General features: G+C 39.7%; 1 protein-coding gene across 9 annotated transcripts in view; it reads left to right on the top strand.

Annotated features, from left to right (window-relative positions):
* The window catches only part of gpat3 (glycerol-3-phosphate acyltransferase 3), an 82,020-nt gene that overhangs the window by 48,780 nt on the left and 13,984 nt on the right, over window positions 1-19,256 (top strand). For all 9 annotated transcript variants that reach the window (XM_063046740.1, XM_063046738.1, XM_063046737.1 and 6 more), the window contains exons 7-11: window positions 4,632-4,725; window positions 5,399-5,514; window positions 7,171-7,226; window positions 8,296-8,381; window positions 9,977-10,105. In XM_063046740.1, the coding sequence (XP_062902810.1) occupies window positions 4,632-4,725; window positions 5,399-5,514; window positions 7,171-7,226; window positions 8,296-8,381; window positions 9,977-10,105 (481 nt within the window). The remainder of the gene's footprint in view (window positions 1-4,631; window positions 4,726-5,398; window positions 5,515-7,170; window positions 7,227-8,295; window positions 8,382-9,976; window positions 10,106-19,256) is intronic.

The raw sequence follows: 19,256 nt of genomic DNA, 5'->3' as shown, positions 1-19,256 counted from the left end.
ACATCTTATCCAGATATATCACAGTTTAATTTGGCAGCTGCTGTATCCAAGACTGCAAGAAATAGCAGAGAGTTGTAAATGTAGCCCAGTCCATTATATCATGCAAACCAGCCTCCTCTACACTAATCATTGTCTACACTTCCCACAGCCTTGAAAAAGCAGCCAACATAATTAAGGAACCCTCCCATTTTGGTCGTTCTCTATTCCCCCTTCTTCCATTGGGCTGATGATACAAAACTTTCAGAGCACATACCACCATACACAAATACAGCTTTTATCTGACTATTATTAGACTCTCAGATGCTATAGAATGAGCTCTGATTCTCACAATCTCCCTCATCATGGCCCTTGCAATGTATTTGTCTTCCTGCACTGCACTTTCTCCATAATGGCAACATTATATTCTGCATTCTATTTCTCTGTTATTACCTTGATGAAATTACATATGGCATGATCTGTTTGGATGGCATTGAAAACAAAAGTTTTCCCTTTGTACCTCAATATAGGTGGCAAAAATAAACCAATACCAATACTAGCATCCTTCAGCTGCTTGCCTAATTCCTACTGCATACCATGATATAGAAGGGGGCCTTTTGGTTCATTGAGTTTATAGCAGCAAGTGCCTGTTGCCCCCAACTCTTCCCCCCTATTTCCCTGAATCTATCCTCCTTCACAAGCCTGTCAAATTCTCACCCACCTACACTGGAGGTGATGTACAGGAGTAGTCAATCTACCTTTAGGATGAGGGATGATGCCACAAGCTCTGAGGAGAGAGAAGCACGTGTGACAGAGAGTATACAGACTTGATAAAGGCAGCATCTGAGGTGAGGATTGAACTTGGTGATGAGATGGCTCAGTAGTGCTGGTGCCCAAGAACGTGGTCACCTGCCTCAGTGACTATTATCCTGTAGCTCTTGCATCCACTGTGATGAAGCTTTGAGAGGTTGGTTGGTCATGAGGTATATCAGCTCCTGTGTGAGAAATGACTGGATCTGCTCCAATTTGCCCACCATCACAACAGCTCAGTTTCAGATGCTATTTTGTTGGCTCCTCACAGAGATCTGGAAGATCTGGATAGTAACAATGCATATGCTGGGATGTTCTTCATTGACTGCTGTTCAGTGTTCAACACTGTCATCTCCTCGAAACTCATCATGATGCTGTAAGGCCCGGGCCTTAGTAACTCCCTGTACAACTGGATCCTTGATTTCCTCAGTGGCAGACTTCACCTTATATGGATTGTCAACGACATTTCTTCCACACTTAACTATCAGCACAGGTGCACCACAGGCCTGTGTGTTTAGTTTCCTACTCCAAGTATAGGTCCAAAACCATATTTAAATTTGCTGACAACACTAATCAGCATATGGGGGGAGATTGAAAATCTGATTAAGTGGTGCAACAACTACAACCTCTCACTTAATGTCAGTAAAACCAAAGAGCTGATTATTGACTACAGAAGGATGAGGCAAAAGGTCCATGAGCCAGTCCTCATTAGGGAACGGAGCTGGAGAGAGACAGTAAGTTTAAATTCCTTGGCATGGATAGTTTCATTCACTACTACTCTGAACTACAGACTCTCTTTCAAGTCGCTTTACAACTCAGCTCTCAGAAGAATTTCTATTTACAGTTTGTCTTTTGCACATTAATTATGTATGGTTTTCAAAAATTCTATTGTATTTTCCTGTAAATGACTGCAAGAAAATGAATCTTGAAGTGATATATGGTAACATTCAGTATATGTACTTTGATACACAAAAATTACTTTGAACGTTTTGCTGGAGCTCTGAGACAGCAGCACCACCTGCTGCACGGCTGTGTCACACCATTACCTTTTTCTCAGTTTGGCGGATGCCTTGTGTAGAGGTAATTCTTGTAACACATCGTAAATTAACAATCCAACCCTTTAGTTTATTCTTCATGGTTTAATTTGAAATCTCCCTTAAGAGTTCTGTTTCAGCAGAAATACAAAAACTTACCATTTAAAATAAAAATAAGCTTTTATTTTGAAAGATTTACTCATAAGATTTTGATTAGTCTGGAAGAATTTCATCATATTCATCATGTCTTGGACACTTATTTTTGTCTTGTTGGCTCTCTACAAAGATCTGAGCTCTTGATGAGGTAGGAAATGATTAGTGTCATTTTTAGGAAAATTGGATGTAGGCGAGGTTTGATGGGCCAGCAGGGCTGTCTCTGTCCGCTCTTTCCATATGTTTGACTTTACTTTCCAAACTTCCTGTTAGGGTGAATTATCTAGCTGCTCAGTGAAAGTAATAGTTTCTGACATCATTGTTAATTTCCTGAGCACACATTATTTTTCTCCCCATAAATGTTAATGATTTTAATTAGCACTGGTGGCAGTACTTTTAATTACTGCAACATTTCCTGTTCAATATGTTCAAAGTACATTATCATCACAGTATACAACCTTGAGATTCATCTTCTTGCAGACAGCCACAAAGCAAAGAGAAACCATACAACCCGTTTAAAGAGAACTGCCACACAACAAGACTATCAGATGTGTGAAATAAATCATGCAAACAGCAAAAAGCAAACAAATAACACAAATCACGAAACATCAAACCGTAGAGTGCCCAAAAGTGAGTCCACAGTATGAGCTTCCGAGGTGAGGAAAGCCAGTTCAGGAGCCAATGGTCACAGCCGCCGAGACAGTCAGTTCAACGTTGTGTTGATGGCTTCAGACCACAGCCGCAGAAGCAGTGCCATGCTGAAGTGCCACAATCAAATCCTGCAAATAGTAAACTGCGTTCAGCACTGAGGATATTAAACATCTAACCACAGCTGAAAGTGAGTCGACAGCCACAAGACTCCGAGGCGACTGAACCTAGCAGCGTGAATCCTGAAACTCCTGCACCTTCCACCAGCAGCAGCGACTGGGAGACTGGTCAAACTCAGACAGACGGCACCGAATACCCGTTCGTTTTCCGCTCTCGTCCTCGTCGATTTTAATCTTGCTCAGTGCTTTAGTTGGCACAGAGTAATGGAACCAACCACAGGTTCATATTCTACCAATAGGGATCATCACAGCGTACACCCCCTTCAATAGCTTTTGTTCCAAGTTCAGCACTGGGTCCAGTTGTGCATCAGTGTGAATGGAAAGAATAGGTTCAGTGCTCACGAGTGCATAAATGGACAGTGCAGGTGTTGACTTGTGCACATGCATTATAACTTAGAGTTGCTTTGCTGCAGCAACTATTACTTGGCATTGAACATCAGCAACACCAAGGAACTGATTGCAGACTTCAGGCGGACACAAACCAGTGCTCGTTGAAGGGTCAGCGGTGAACAGAGTGTGCAGTTTCCAGTTCTTGGGTGTCAAATTCATGGAGGATCTGTCGTGAGCCTGACACATCATTGCAGTCATGCCCATGGCTCTGCTTCGCTAGGACTTTGAAGAGATTTGGTATGCCATCAAAGACTCTTGCATATTTATATAGATATACAGTATGGTGGAGAGCACCCTGACTGGTTGTTCACAGCCTGCTGCAGAAGATCACGAGGCTACAAAGCATTATAGACTCAGCCAGCACCATCATGAGCATAACCCTCCACACCTTTACTTTACTTTACTTTATTGTTGCCAAACAATTGATACTAGAGCGTACAATCATCACAGCGATATTTGATTCTGCGATTTGCGCTCCCTGGAGTACAAATTAATAGTAAATATTAGATTAGATTAGATTATGAGGACACGCAATCCTCTTTTATTGTCATTTAGTAATGCATGCATTAAGAACTGATACAATTTGTTCCTCCAGAATTTAAGTTAAAAATTTAAATTATAAATCATAAATAGAAAATAGAAAAGGGAAAGTAAGGTAGTGCAAAAAAACCGAGAGGCAGGTCCGGATATTTGGAGGATACGGCCCAAATCCGAGTCAGGATCCGTTCCGCAGTCTTATCACAGATGGAAAGAAGCTGTTCCCAAATCTGGCCGTACGAGTCTTCAAGCTCCTGAGCCTTCTCCCGGAGGGAAGAGGGACAAGAAGTGTGTTGGCTGGGTGGGTCATGTCCTTGATTATCCTTTGAGGACATCTTCAGGAGAGAGTGCCGCAGGAAAGCTGAATCCATCATTAAGGACCCTCCCCATCTGGGACCTGCCTCCTCTTTAAGGAGGAGGGAGAAGAGTCTGAAGGTCCATACTCATTGATTTACGAACAGCGTCTTCTCCTCTGCCATCAGGTTTCTGATTTGTCCATTTACACTATTACTTTCTATTACTTGTTATTACTTTCTTTTTCGCACTATTAATTTATTCTTGTAAAATCTATATGTCTTCCATATTGCATTTGCCTTTGCATTGTATTGCTGCCACAACACATTTCACATTATATGTCAATGGTTCTGTGCTTGCATGGCAGGTGGGATGATTTGCACTGTTCATGAGAGTAAAGTGAGATTGCAGTTCATGAGGTAGCTTAAGCTGAGCTGTGAGTAGTAGCAAGGCTGGTGGTAAGAAATGCTCCAGACAAGGTGGTCTAACTCAGAACAGATCTGCAATTTCTTTAGTCTCGATAGGGAAGCATGAATTGATATGCTGAAAGTGCTGGGGTGTATCAGTTGTTAACAATGGGATCTTTTTAATCCATATTTTGTAATTGCAGGGAAAACAAACCAAAGAGAGGAGGTATTTGTGTAGCAAACCACACATCACCAATAGATGTCGTTATACTGGCCAATGATGGAGGTTATGCAATGGTGAGAAGAATAAATTGTGTAGTAAGCTATCCAAATAGCCCACTTCTACAAGGAGAATCCATTAATCCATTATTTAAAAGTATGCTTGCACTTGTGAATTAATGATTGAAGATGTTTAATTGCTACTTTGGGTGAATTTGCAGTGAGATTTAAAACTTGTGATCCTGTTTACCATAAGTAGTTTTTGAGTCTCCTTGGAGTTGTAGAGAAAGCGAGAAAGAGCACTGCACAGAAACAGGTCCTTCAGTTACTGAGTCCATACCGTACCTCCCATCAACTACCTGTTTACACTCATCCCATGGCAGTCCTATTGAATATTCTCCCCATATCCTCATCAACTCCGCTGACATTCTACCCAGCCACCTTTACACCAGGAACAATTTACGGTGGTCACTTAACCAACCAACTCACACATCACTGGATTGAGGGAGGAAACGCACACAGTCACAGAGGGAATGTGCAAGCTCCACACAGACATATCTGGGTCCAGGTCTGACAGGTCTGAACCACAGTCAGCTTAACTACCTTGTGGCATAATGACATGTTGGTAATTTTAATTGTGTTTTCATACTCATGAAGTTTTGTAATTTTTGGTGTTTATTTTCTTTGTTAAGATGTTAACATTGACAGATTATTTACCTGTGCAAGGTTAAAATGTCCCATTTCTGAACAGGTTGGACAAGTTCATGGAGGACTGATGGGAATTATTCAGAGATCCATGGTCAAAGCTTGTCCACACATCTGGTTTGAACGTTCCGAAATGAAAGATCGCCAAATTGTATTAAAAAGGTTAGATTTCCAGCAACTTTGATGTGTGTTGCTTGAATTTCCAGCATCTGCAGAATTCCTCGTGCAAAGATTTAGTCACTGTTATCTCCAGTAATCTCCACAGATGTTCTATCTGTGTCCAGCAGTCCAGGAAGTGACTGAAGATGTCAGTGGAGAAGAACTGGAAAAATTGTCAACAAACTGGTTTGTAATTAGGGATTAAGGTGTTCACTAAATGTTGATTTAATGTTGCAGAATGTTTGTCAGTTGAAATTGTTGGATGCAACTTTAATTTCCTAGCTTTTGTGTAGTACCTTGTGTGTTAACGTAATAAGGTTTTTACTGAGGATATTGATTATGGCCCAATGAGTTGTCTCAATCAGAAGCTCGATGCTTCAGGACCCTCTCCAGAGAAAATACCACAAATGCTGGAAATTTGAAATAAAAAGCACGCAAAGCAGCATTTGTGGAGAGGTGAGTTAATGTACATGCAATGTAGCAGGTTTTTACAGGTGTTATTGGTTGGTTATGAGTAAGTTCTATAACTAACCAACTTTGAATTAGCTTTGCATCGGTTATGGTTGCAGTTGAATTCAAGAAGTGGAACCTGGGAAAGTTACTCAAGTCTGATATGCTGGTAAATGAAGATCATGACTAATCCAAGTCCTCCAACCTGATTTGGTTCTATATCAAAAAGGATGTCCGTCTTAGTGAGCCTCAGCTGGGTTTTGCAGATTTCAGCTATTCCCTTTGAGAGGTGCTTCCTGGCAACACCCCTGAATAGCTTGTATTTATTCTTGATTTTGCCCATCTACATTATTAAACACTTTAGCTAGACACTTTTTAAAATCACATACTCAAGGGAATAGAAGTCTTAGTCCTGCTACACCCTCCTCTCATCAGCTAATTGAAGTTTATTAGCTCAGCCATTGAAGAGTCCTTTTCTGGAAACTCAGCAAGGCATTCTATGCTGTTACTTTTCCTCTTGTGTCTATAGCATTGGGGCTTCCTGTTGCTGTGTGGATGGTTCTTTGTACCCTTTTAACCTTGAAATTGATGTTGCTTTCTCCAGGCACTCGCAGAACTCAGAATATGATTGTCAAGAGCCATTATTCCCCTGGACTTGCTTTCACGACTCTTCACTCCTATTTATGCTTCCCTACTGAGACAGAACTCCTTTGGTGCTTATGAGCACACCCTCTCCCTGATGCTTCACATTGTGTCAATGTACCTGTTCTGTTAATTTGTTGTCCATACATTTGTGTTCTTCACCATTACGGTGTACATAAAATTCTTTATTATTGAGGATAGTGGTTGAGTAAGATGAGATGGGGTTGCTGAAATGTCCTTGGCATCATGGATTTTGGAGCATTTAATTATTCTAATAAAAGGGCATCATTTTGAAGCATAAGATTGTTTCCGTCTATCTCAACAATTTCATTTGGTTGTCGAGTCTTTGTTGAATTATGTCTGCTACATAAGGCAATTAATTACTTTGCATGGTAGAATCAGATTTGTTTCTTTGAGGCAACGAATAATTCAAATTCACATACAATAAGTAGCAGGACATCTGAATACAGATTAGTAAAATAACTTGATCAGAATTTCAACTTCCGACTCCTCAAATGACTATTGAAGGTCATCTTCCCATGTATGATGAAGCTTCTCTTCTTACAGACTAGGTGATCATGCTGCAGATAAGACAAAGCTACCAATATTAATATTCCCTGAGGGTAAGGACATTTTTACCATTTGCTTCTTTATGATCAGAAATTTTCCTAAAAAGTATAGAAAATGGCATATGAATTTATCATTTAAAAATGGTCTCTATTCCAGAGGTAGATTTTCACTCTCAGTAAAATTTTATAAGAAGCTTGTTGATGTCTGGGATTGGAATGCCTCCCATCATTGATGGATTTGTGGACCCAACATCTAATATTATCTGAGTAATTCTGTGTTGAACTTGATTCAGTATCCAGATAAAAATTCTATACCAATATGTTAATGAAGTAGTCTAAATGCAAAAACAGCAGATGCTGGAAATTGAAAATAAAATCAGAATATGCCGGAAAAACACAACAGGTCAAGCAGCATCTATGGAAAGAGGAAATGAGTTAATGTTTTGGGTTGAGGCCTTTCATCACAGCTGGACAAAGTTGAAAACAAAGCAAGTTTTAAGTGAAGAAAAGGTTAGCGGGACAAGGAAAACAAAAGGAAGGATCTCTGATGTATTAGAGACCCAGGAAAGACTGAGTGATATAAATGGTGCAGTTGATTGAAAATTCTCCTTTCTATACTCTTACATTGAAGCTCAGTATTAGCTCAAAGAACACCATCTCAATTTTTGATTTGGCATACTATAGCACTCAGGATTCAACATGAATTCATGATTTCTAATTTTTCCCTGTTCTGACATTTGCCATAAACCTGAAAGATAAATCCATTTTCTCTCCCCACGGACCCAATGATTATTCTAGCATTTAGTACTTTTACTTAAAGGTTATTAAAATACTTTTGCAATAAATACTTCTGTTAGGTTGAATAAATTGCATTGCAACAAATGGGACTTTGTAATATCAAGAGGATATTGGACATTGAGCACAAAGGTTGAATAGGATGGGTCCGAGATTCTACTAAAGGATGAGTTGAGTAAAATTGCATTGTACATTCAACAGGATAGGATTGAGTTTATGCTGGACACTGTATCATGATGTGAATGGAGCCAATCCAGGTGCTACAGTGACTGGAAGTAATCACATATCAGCTTGTCTTCTAATTGTGGGATATGAAATTTGCTTTCAGGTACCTGCATAAACAATACCTCAGTTATGATGTTTAAGAAGGGAAGCTTTGAGATAGGAGCTACTATCTATCCCGTTGCAATCAAGGTAAATTGAGAAAGGTTTTCCCAGGTCTGACTGTTACCTGTTTCAATCTTTTATATGTTTTATCTTAATTAAATGATTAAGAGTGCATTTTGCGCCAAAGTCTAGAGGAAAGATCTGGTACAATAAAAATGGGACATGTTCTAGATGTGTGCAATATCTCTGTTCATTACAAAGGCACCTTATTGCAAGTTTTGTTTAGTTTTTTACATTCAGTTTCCCAACAAGCAAAATAGCAGCACTAATGTCTGCTGCCCTTAATTCTCTTCTCTTAATCCTTTAAAGGGTATCTACTCTTAATAGTTATATGTGTATTTTATTTTTTGTTTCACATTTGTTTTCTATATTGAATCATTTAATTTACAGCTCCTAATGGAAACATTAGGAGCCACAAAGCAGAAAGCAGACGATAGAATATATAGTTTTTTTAAAATCATAACTTTGAAGGAACTACCAATTAGTTCCAATTGCCTTGCTGTTTAAATTTGTATCGAGTGTTTTTCCATTAGTTGTATTAGTTGTAGATCATAGCCAAGTGTCACGTTAAGAAAAGTCTCTTCATGTCACTGCACTTTTGTCGATTACCTTTATAGACATTCCAACCTGCAAAAACTCATTTCAGGGAGGTAGCATGGTCAATTTGTGGGAGACTCCTGGAACTTCCGGCAGAGGTGGGATGTCTGCAATAGAGTAGCTCCTTAGCAGCTGGCCAGCTAGTTTAAATAACGTTAGCTATGCTAATGAACGAATGACACCTGTTAAACTCACCTCAACATGTCTTTTACAGTCTTAACCCACCATGGGCAATAGAAAAGTCACTGTTGCAAACAGTGCAGCGAGCAACACTGTCATTATTTTTGACCCCTATTAGGCAGGGGTACACTTTAGTGTAGTCTGGGGTGACGTACATTTTATATTTTCTTTTTTTGGAGCACTCTTCCATGGTGTGCACTTGCTGTCTCTCGCGCTCTCTCTCTCTCATGCTCTCTCTTGTCGCTCTCGCTCTCGTGGTTGTTCTCGTGCGCTCTCTCTATTGCTGTCTCTCGGGCACTCTCACGCTCTCTCATGGTCTCGCTCACGCTCTTTCTCTCTCATGGTTGCTCTCGCGCTTGCTCTCTCGCTCTCGTCGTCTCTCTCATGCTCTCTCTTGCTCTCTCTCTCGCTCGCTCTCAAAAAAATTGATTTTCGGGACATTGTATATAACTTGTGGGCATCAGGGTGTTACTATTAACATGCGGGAGACTCCCGGAACTTCCGGGAGAGGTGGGATGTCTGCCTTTATGTTGAATGACTTTTCCTTCCTATCTGTGTTAGCAGTTTCTTCTTATTAATCCATAACGACTCTTCATTAGGAAGTGATACCAAGTACGATTTTCATTTGTTATCAAATATTGAATTAATATTCTGTGTTTAAGGTCTATATTGTTTTCCTTTTTCACCCCTTCCCCTCCCATATGTTACTAAGATTACAGCATGTCTGGACAAGAAACAGAAAAGGCTACTTGCAAAAACAGGCTAATTAGTCTGATGGCAATGTGTAAGAGTATTGACTGCATTAGTAAGTCCTTTATTGAGGGTTATTGTTTATTTTGTTGCAGTATGACCCTCAGTTTGGTGATGCCTTTTGGAACAGCAGTAAAGATGGAATGGTGAGCTACCTGCTGCAAATGATGAGCAGTTGGGCAATTGTCTGCAATGTATGGTACTTGCCTCCAATGACTAGACAGGTATGTGACTGGTTTGTAACTGATTGTATTATGAGGCTTTGCAGATGCATAACAACATCCAATGTAATCTTTATATAAGGGAGATTTGGACTGAGACTCCCTCTGCCAATCCAGATGAAGGGTCTTGACTCAAAATACCAGCTGTCCATTTCCCTCCATGGATGCTGCCTGACCTGCTGAATTCCTCTAGCTTTTTGTGTGTTACTTCAGATTCCAGCATCTGAAACATCCTGTGACTCCAGGGAACAAAGATTGTTGAACCAGAGAAAAATTGTAATACATTGCCTATTTTAAAACCACACATATTTTCCTTTATATTTAGATTTTTCTTCAGTTAGGTAATGAGTGTCATATGAAGGAGAAAGGTAGAACTGGTTGGAGAGTTGAATTTCTTCTGTGGTACAGGCTGGAGGTCACAGTGCCACATTTAATAGTGTGATGTAATTACAATGTGCTATTTGTGTAGTTAATTCCTATTACAAAGAAATTTATAATGGGGAAAAGAAATGCCAAAGAAAGTATGTATAACTTTCAGGCATGTTTTGGTTATATAGATAAAGTGTAAAATTACAATGGTCTATCTATAACTTTTCATTGTTGGAGGCTCAAGGAATATACAGGCCCTTCCCAACTAATGACCAACTGGGAGACTGGCATAGCTGGCAGCTGCAGGGCTGTAGCATCTCCTGCCACCTGGGAACTCAGTTTGTGGTTTTTATTCTGGACTCGTGAACTGTTTGGGTTACAATCCACGGAAATAGAACTTTGTTCTAACCTAGGGGATAACCTGCAAACCATAAGATATGGGAACAAAATTTGGATTTTTTTTCCAACTCCATTCTCCCACCTTCTCCCTGTAAACTCCCCCCCCCCCACACCAATCAAGAACCTATCACTGCTTTAAATGTACCCAGTGACTTGTTCTCCATAGCTCTCTGTGGCAATGTTCCACAAATTCACCACTCTCCAGCTGGCAAAATTCTTCCTCAGCTCAGTTCTAAAGGGATGTGCCTTTATTCTGAGGTTGTACTCTTAGATTTGAGACTCTCCCACTAATGGAAACATCCTTTCCACATCCACTCTATCCAGGCCTTTCAAACCTTTTGTTGGGTTGATTACAGAGTAATAACCTCTTCACTTATTAACAGTCCCTTTGTGACACTCTCTTTGTTAAAGTTACCCAGTAGTTCAAACAGTCAGAATAGTTAGGTTTGTGGATCTTGGGTAGGAGGTAGAAACGAGCAATGGGGGGTAAGGGAACTGAGCTTGGTGGCAGTGTATGGGAGTTCTCCACAGTTGATGAGGTTAGTAATGGTGTTGGAGATAATACCAGTGATGTATTGGGCTGAGTTCTCTATTCTCTGTAGCCGCTTGCATTCCTGCAAATTCAGTTTGCACCAGACCATGCCACAACAGTTAGGTCACTTTCAAAAAGTATATCTGTAGAGGTTTATTGTAGTGTTCAGTGACAAGCCAATCTTCTTCAGCCTTCTAAGAAAGTAAAGATGCTGGCATGCCTTCCTTATGAATACATCTCTGTGCTGGATCCAGGGCAGGCTTTCTGATATGTTCACACCGAAGAGTTTAAATCTGCTCTCCCTCTCCACTGCTAATCCCCTAGTGCAGTCTGGCGCACGTTTGCCCTCCTTCCCCTTCCTGACATATTTGGTGACAGCCAATCTGGATTTAATTCCCTCAACAATAATTAGCTGGCAAGTAATCAATGTCAACAAGACAAAGGAGACAGTTATCGACTTCAGACTCGCACCTCCCACATTGGCGGCACGGCAGTTTCGAGCTTCTGGGAGTGCACAACCTTTCATGGTCCCGGAGCACATCCTACACAATCAGGACGCCTCTACTTTCTGAGGAGGCTGACTACGCACATCTATACTCATATCCTTCTACTGATACACATTAGAGAGCATTCTAACACATTGCAACACTGCATGGTACAGAAACTGCACTGCAGCGGACAGGAATACTCCACAATAGGCAGACAAAACTTTCCGATGAATCCCCGGCACCACCCTACTCGTCATCAAAGACATTTCTACAGTGAGGTGACAGAAAAGGGCCAGTCGCATCACAATGGTATTGTTTGTGCCACTGCCATCAGGAAGGAGGTTACATAGCATCCACGCTAGGCCCACTGTACAGGTGTCCTCCGTTTTCCGAACGTTCGCTTTACGAAACCTCACTGTTACGAAAGACCTACATTAGTTACCTGTTTTTGCTAACAGAAGGTGTTTTCACTGTTACGAAGAAAAGCAGCGTGCAATAAAAAACAGCGCGTGCCCCAAGCAGCCGCTCCTCCCCCGGATTCGGAACTGCATTCCAACCGGCGTTGCTTAAACACGTGTCTGTGAGCAGCTGTTTGCAAGATGAGTTCTAAGGTATTGGAAAAGCCTAAAAGAGCTCGTAAGGGTGTTACACTTAGTGTAAAACTAGACATAGTTAAGCGTTTTGATCGTGGTGAACGAAGTAAGGACAATGTGAGTTTGGCTTGTGGAAGTTGACGAAGATGATGTTGAAGAGGTTTTGGCATCCCATGACCAAGAACTGATAGATGAAGAGCTGATGCAATTGGAAGAAAAAAGGGTAACAATCGAAACCGAATGAGTAATGATAAAGTACCACTTTAATTTTGAAAGGGTACGTCGGTTTGGGCATATTTGCTTTCTTTTTAAATCTTTTTATTGAGTAAGTATACAAAAAAGGTAAGCCATATAAACATTAATACAATGTTAAAGTATAATAAAATTCCAAAAGATAACAATACCAAAAAGAAAATACTACAAACAATGTAATTTAAGCATAAGAAACCAAGATAACATAATAGTATACTAGATTTTATATATATCAATGGAAAAAAAAGAAAAAAAAAAAAACCCCAAAAAAAAACCCACCGTGCAACTAACTAAAAGCAAAGCAAAGCAATGGGCTAACTTGAAACCAAACAGAGTTAAACTTAAAATCACGTCCTCAATCCCGACCTCCATTAAAACAGTGAAGAAAAAACAAGAAGGGTAAATATTACATTAAATGAAAATATCGAATAAAAGGTCCCCAAATCTGTTCAAATTTAAATGAAGAATCATAAAGGTTACTTCTAATTTTCTCCAGATTCAAACATAAAATCGTCTGAGAAAACCAAAAAAAGGTAGTTGGAGCATTAAGCTCTTTCCAATGTTGTAAAATACATCTTTTCGCCATTAAAGTAAGAAATGCAATCATTCTACGGGCTGAAGGGGAAAGATTACTAGAAATTTTAGGTAGTCCAAAGATAGCAGTAATAGGGTGAGGAGAGATATCTATATTTAATACCTTAGAAATAATATTGAAAATATCTCTCCAAAAAGTTTCCAAAGTAGGGCAAGACCAAAACATATGAGTTAAAGAGGCTATCTGCCCCGAACATCTATCACAGAAAGGATTAATATGCGAGTAAAAACGCGCTAACTTATCTTTGGACATATGTGCTCTATGCACCACTTTAAATTGAATTAAGGAATGTTTAACACAAATAGAAGAAGTATTAACTAATTGTAAAATCTGCCCCCAATCATCCACAGAAATGGTAAGCCCCAATTCCTGTTCCCAATCTACCCTAATCTTATCAAATGGAGCTTTCCTAAGTTTCATAATAATATTATAAATCATAGCCGATGCACCTTTCTGACATGGATTAAGGTTAATTATCGAATCTAAAATATATATAGGAGGAAGCATTGGAAAGGAAGAAAGTATAGTACTTAGGAAATTTCTAACTTGTAAATATCTAAACAAATGTATTCTTGATAAGTTATATTTATTAGATAATTGTTCAAAAGACATAAGGGAACCATCTAAAAATAAATCCAAAAACCGTAAAATACCCTTAGTCTTCCAAGTTTGAAAAGCGCGATCCGTAAAAGAGGGAGGAAAAAATATGTTACCTAAAATAGGAATCGCTAACCCGAATTGATTAAGATCAAAAAATTTTCTGAATTGAAACCAAATACGCAAAGCATATTTAACGATCGGGTTAGAGATCTGCTTAAGGCGTTTCGAATCAAAAGGAAGAGATGAACCTAAAATAGAACCAAGTGTATAACCCTGAACAGATTGTAATTCCAATGCTACCCATTTAGGAATAGATAGTATATCCCGGTCAAGTAACCAAAATTTCATATGTCGAATATTAATAGCCCAATAATAAAATCTAAAGTTAGGTAATGCTAAACCTCCATCTCTCTTAGCTTTCTGTAAATGTATTTTACCCAGTCTCGGATTCTTATTCTGCCAAATAAATGAAGAAATTTTAGAGTCAACTTTATCAAAAAAAGATTTAGGAACGAAAATTGGTAATGCCTGAAACACATATAAAAATTTTGGCAAAAAAAACATCTTAACTGCATTAATACGACCAATCAAAGTTAAATATAAGGGAAACCATTTAGATGAAAGTTGAGTAATATGGTCTATTAATGGTAAAAAGTTAGTCTTAAATAAATCTTTATGTTTACAAGTAATTTTAATCCCAAGATATGAAAGGTAATTATTAATCAATTTAAATGGAAATTTATAATATAAGGGAAGATGTTTATTAATCGGAAAAAGTTCACTCTTACTAAGATTTAATTTATAACCTGAGAAAAGACCAAATTGTGCTAATAACTCTAAAACAGCAGGAATAGATCTCTCAGGATTAGAAATATATAAAAGTAAATCATCAGCATAGAGTGATAATTTATGGGACTTTAATCCCCGAGTTATCCCAGTAATATTTGAAGATTCTCGAATAGCAATTGCAAGAGGTTCTAATGCAATATCAAATAATAGGGGACTAAGAGGACAGCCTTGTCGAGTACCACGAAAGAGAGGAAAAAAAGGTGAATTTAAAAAGTTAGTACGAACCGAGGCTAGAGGGGAGTGATATAACAGTTTAATCCAGGATATAAATTTCAAGCTAAAATTAAACATTTCAAGCACCTTAAATAAATAAGGCCATTCTACTCTATCAAAAGCTTTCTCGGCATCTAAAGAAATAACACACTCAGGAACATTTTGTGAGGGAGTATAAACGATATTTAACAATGTACGAATATTATAAAAAGAGTAACGACCTTTAATAAAACCCGTTTGGTCTTCCGAAATAATAGAAGGAAGTACTTTTTCTAGTCTATTTGCTAATAACTTAGAAAAAACTTTAGAATCGACATTTAATAAAGATATTGGTCTATAAGATGCACATTGAGCGGGGTCTTTATCCTTCTTTAGTATTAAAGAAATTGATGCTCTATTAAAAGATTCCGGAAGTTTACCAAGTTTCAAAGAAGCCTCAAAAACCTTATAGAGCCAAGGAATCAATAAAGAAGCAAAACATTCGTAAAATTCAACAGTAAACCCATCAGGGCCAGGAGCTTTCCCCAGATTCATAGAAAAAATAACATTCTTAATCTCATCCATTGTAATGGAAGTATCTAATAAAGAAGACATATCCTGTGAAATCTGAGGGAAGTCTAACTTATCTAAAAAATCATTCATATATTTAGAATCTCGAGGAGACTCTGATTGATATAAAGAAGAATAAAAATCACAAAAGGTTTGATTAATCCCCACATGATCCAATATCAATCGATCATTTTGGTTATGGTTTGGGCATATTTGCAAGATGGCTTGAGTCCTTACAAAGAACTGTATGATAGAAAAATGCGCAAGGCTAAGCAGTCAAGCAAGCCTCCCACATCAGCCACAGCAGACGACGAACCCGACTTTTGACATCGAGGCAGGCAGAGATAGCAGAAGGTGACCTGCCTGCCCTGATTGACGATGAGATGACACCCCAGTGTCCTACCACCCCAACCCCCGGGCCGCGGACAGATACCGATTCACGGAGAATGCAGCGGTAGCTGGGAGGCACACAACACATCTTTAAGAAAAAAGCTGAAATAAATATGCTAATTAATTAGGTGCCGCCCAGCACGTAAAATTGTCGGCCCAGATCAGAGGCGATTGCTGATTGCATTGCCTCTGATCTGGGCCGACATTTACGTGCCGGGTGGCACCTAATTAATTAGCTTGTTTTTTTCTTTTTTTTTCTTAAAGTTGTGCTGGGTGCATCCCGGCTACCGCTGTACCCCTGCATCCTTCGTGGATCGGTATCGGTTCGCTGCCTGGAGGGTGGGGGCCACTGCACCACCCAAACCTGCGACGACTCAGCCTAACACACCACCATTAGTGTGCTCTGCGCTGTCTTCCCAATTCCCGTAAGTGATACTACACTGTACATACATTATTTCTACTTTATATCGGCTGTATATTTTTACATATTATTTGGTATGATTTGGCAGCTTCATAGCTTAAAGGTTACTGGAGAGCGCTTGTGCCGTGTTTTTGCCGACGGCGCTTGAGTGAGATTTTCGCTACGGAGAACAGTTCAGGCAATGATTGTGGAAAAGTATCTCTACTTTATATAGGCTGTGTATTTATCATATCATTCCTGCTTTTACTATATGTTACTGTTATTTTAGGTTTTATGTGTTATTTGGCATGATTTAGTAGGTTATTTTTGGGTCTGCGAACGCTCACAAAATTTTCCCATATAAATAAATGGTAGTTGCTTCTTCGCTTTATGACATTCCGGCTTACGAACCGTTTCATAGGAACGCTCTACCTTCGGATGGCGGGGGAAACCTGTTTTTAAAATCAGTTACTTTCCAGAAGTAGTAAGGCTGATCAAAACCTCCATCTACTAACCTACCATCCCTACTTGATCAGTTCCTGTCAGAGTCACCTTATGTACAGACACTCCTGTGCATAGCATCACTTTATGGACATACAATTGATCTATGTAAATAAGCTGTCTTATATTTATTATCTAAATGAGTTTTCTTTTGTGCTGCATTGGATCTGGAGTAACAATTATTCCGTTCTGCTTTACACTTGTGCATGGGAAATGACATTAAACAATAGTTTATTTGAGGGATTCCATGCTTTAGACAGGTTGAGGAAAATGGAACAGATAAACGTGTCATTGTTTTGTATTGTTGTGACTGCCCAGGTAAGGAGATGGTGGATTTGTTTAAGGATGACCGAGTCTTGAACCAGAATTAAGAAATACTTTGTGAGATATATTCGGTGCAAAAGAGGAATTGAAATTTCTCAGAGGACATTTTGACACTTCAGTTGTGATCCAAGAGGCTGATGAGGTTAAGAATGTAGGAGTATTGCCTTGGTTTCAGATCCCATAGTTTTTTTTTTAAACAGACATAGATGTGTACAGGTTTAAATTGAATGTGGTTGTTTGAAGGTGAGTGATTCATCTGGAGTTACTGCTTGTTTATTTGTAGACTCCTGAGTTTGCAAGATTGAGAGATAATCTCATTGAGGTGTACAAAAATATTAAGACTTGACAGGCTTAGATGTTTCTCCTGGCTGGGGTGTCTAAAACCAGGGGGATAATTTTCAAAATCCGAGGAAGGCCACTTGGGGCAGAGGATGGTGAATCTTTGAAATTCTCTCTCTGTGATTGCTCTGGAGTCTTAGTCACTGAGGATTGAGGCATAGGGGCTGGTACAGGAAAATAGTACAGATATTAACCATGATCTTATTGGATAGTAGAGCCTGCCAGAAGGGCAGAATAGTTTAATACCACTTCCGCTTCTTGTGTTCACTGGGAAGCAGTCTTAGCAAACTTATAATGCAGGCTTTCTCCGCCATCCGAAGGTAGAGCGTTCCTATGAAATGGTTTGTAAGCCGGAATGTCATAAAGCGAAGAAACAATTACCATTTATTTATATGGGAAAATTTTGTGAGCGTTCACAGACCCAAAAATAACCTACCAAATCATGCCAAATAACACATAAAACCTAAAATAACAGTAACGTATAGTAAAAGCAAGAATGATATGATAAATACACTGCCTATATAAAGTAGAAATACTTATCCACAATCATTACTGTACTGTTCGTAGTGAAAATCTCACGCAAGCACTCAAGCGCCGTCGTCAAAAACACGGCGCAAGCGCTCTCCAGTAATCTTTAAGCTATGAAGCTGCCAAATCATACCAAATAACACGTAAAAATACACAGCCGATATAAAGTAGAAATAATGTATGTACAGTGTAGTATCACTTACCGGAATTGGGACAGCACAGAGCACACTGATGATGGTGTGTTAGGCAGGGTCGTCGGAGTTTGGGTGGTGCAGTGGCCCCCACCCTCCAGGCAGCGAACCGATACCGATCTGCGAAGCATGCAGGGGTACAGCGGTAGCCGGGAGGCACCCAGCTCATCTTTAAGAAAAAAGCCGAAATAAACAAGCTAATTAATTAGGTGCCGCCCGGCATGTAATTGTCGGCCCAGCTCAGAGGCAATTGCCGATTGCATCGCCTCTGATCTGGGCCAACAATTACGTGCCGGGCGGCACCTAATTAATTAGCATGTTTATTTCGGCTTTTTATTAAAGATGTGCTGAGGGCCTCCTGGCTACCGCAGCATTCTCCGCGAATCACTATCTGTCGGCGGCCTGGGGGTTGGGGTGGTAGGACACTGGGGTGTCATCTCATCGATCAGGGCAGGCAGCTCATCTCCTCGTACCTCTGCCTGCCTTGATGTCGAAGGTCGAGGTTTGTCATCTGCTGTGGCTGATGTGGAAGGCTTGCTTGACTGCTGAGCCTCGCGCATTTTTCTATCATACAGTTCTTTGTAAGCACTCAAACCATCCTGCAAATATGCCCTAAAGCTACGTACCCTTTCAAAATTAAAGTTGTACTTTATCATTACTCACTCGGTTTCGATTGTTATCCTTTCCTCTTCCAATTACATCAGCTCTTCATCTATCAGCTCTTGGTTATGGGATGCCAAAACCTCTTCAACATCATCTTCGTCAACTTCCACAAGCCAAACTCACATTGTCCTTACTTCGTTCACCACGATCAAAACGCTTAATTATGTCTAGTTTTACGCTAAGTGTACCACCCTTACGAGCTCTTTCAGGCTTTTCCAGTATCTTAGAACTCATCTTTCTAACGGCTGCTCACAGGCACATGTTTAAGCAATGCCGGCTAGAATGTCGTTCCGAATCGGGGGAGAGCGGCTGCTCGGGGTGCGTGCTGATTTTATTTTGCGCGCTATATTTTATCGCGCGCTGCCTTTCTTCGTAACAG

This window comes from Mobula hypostoma, chromosome 4, assembly GCF_963921235.1.
Source record: "Mobula hypostoma chromosome 4, sMobHyp1.1, whole genome shotgun sequence".
Classification (NCBI taxonomy): Eukaryota; Metazoa; Chordata; class Chondrichthyes; order Myliobatiformes; family Myliobatidae; genus Mobula; species Mobula hypostoma.
This window is presented reverse-complemented; position numbering and strand designations above follow the sequence as displayed.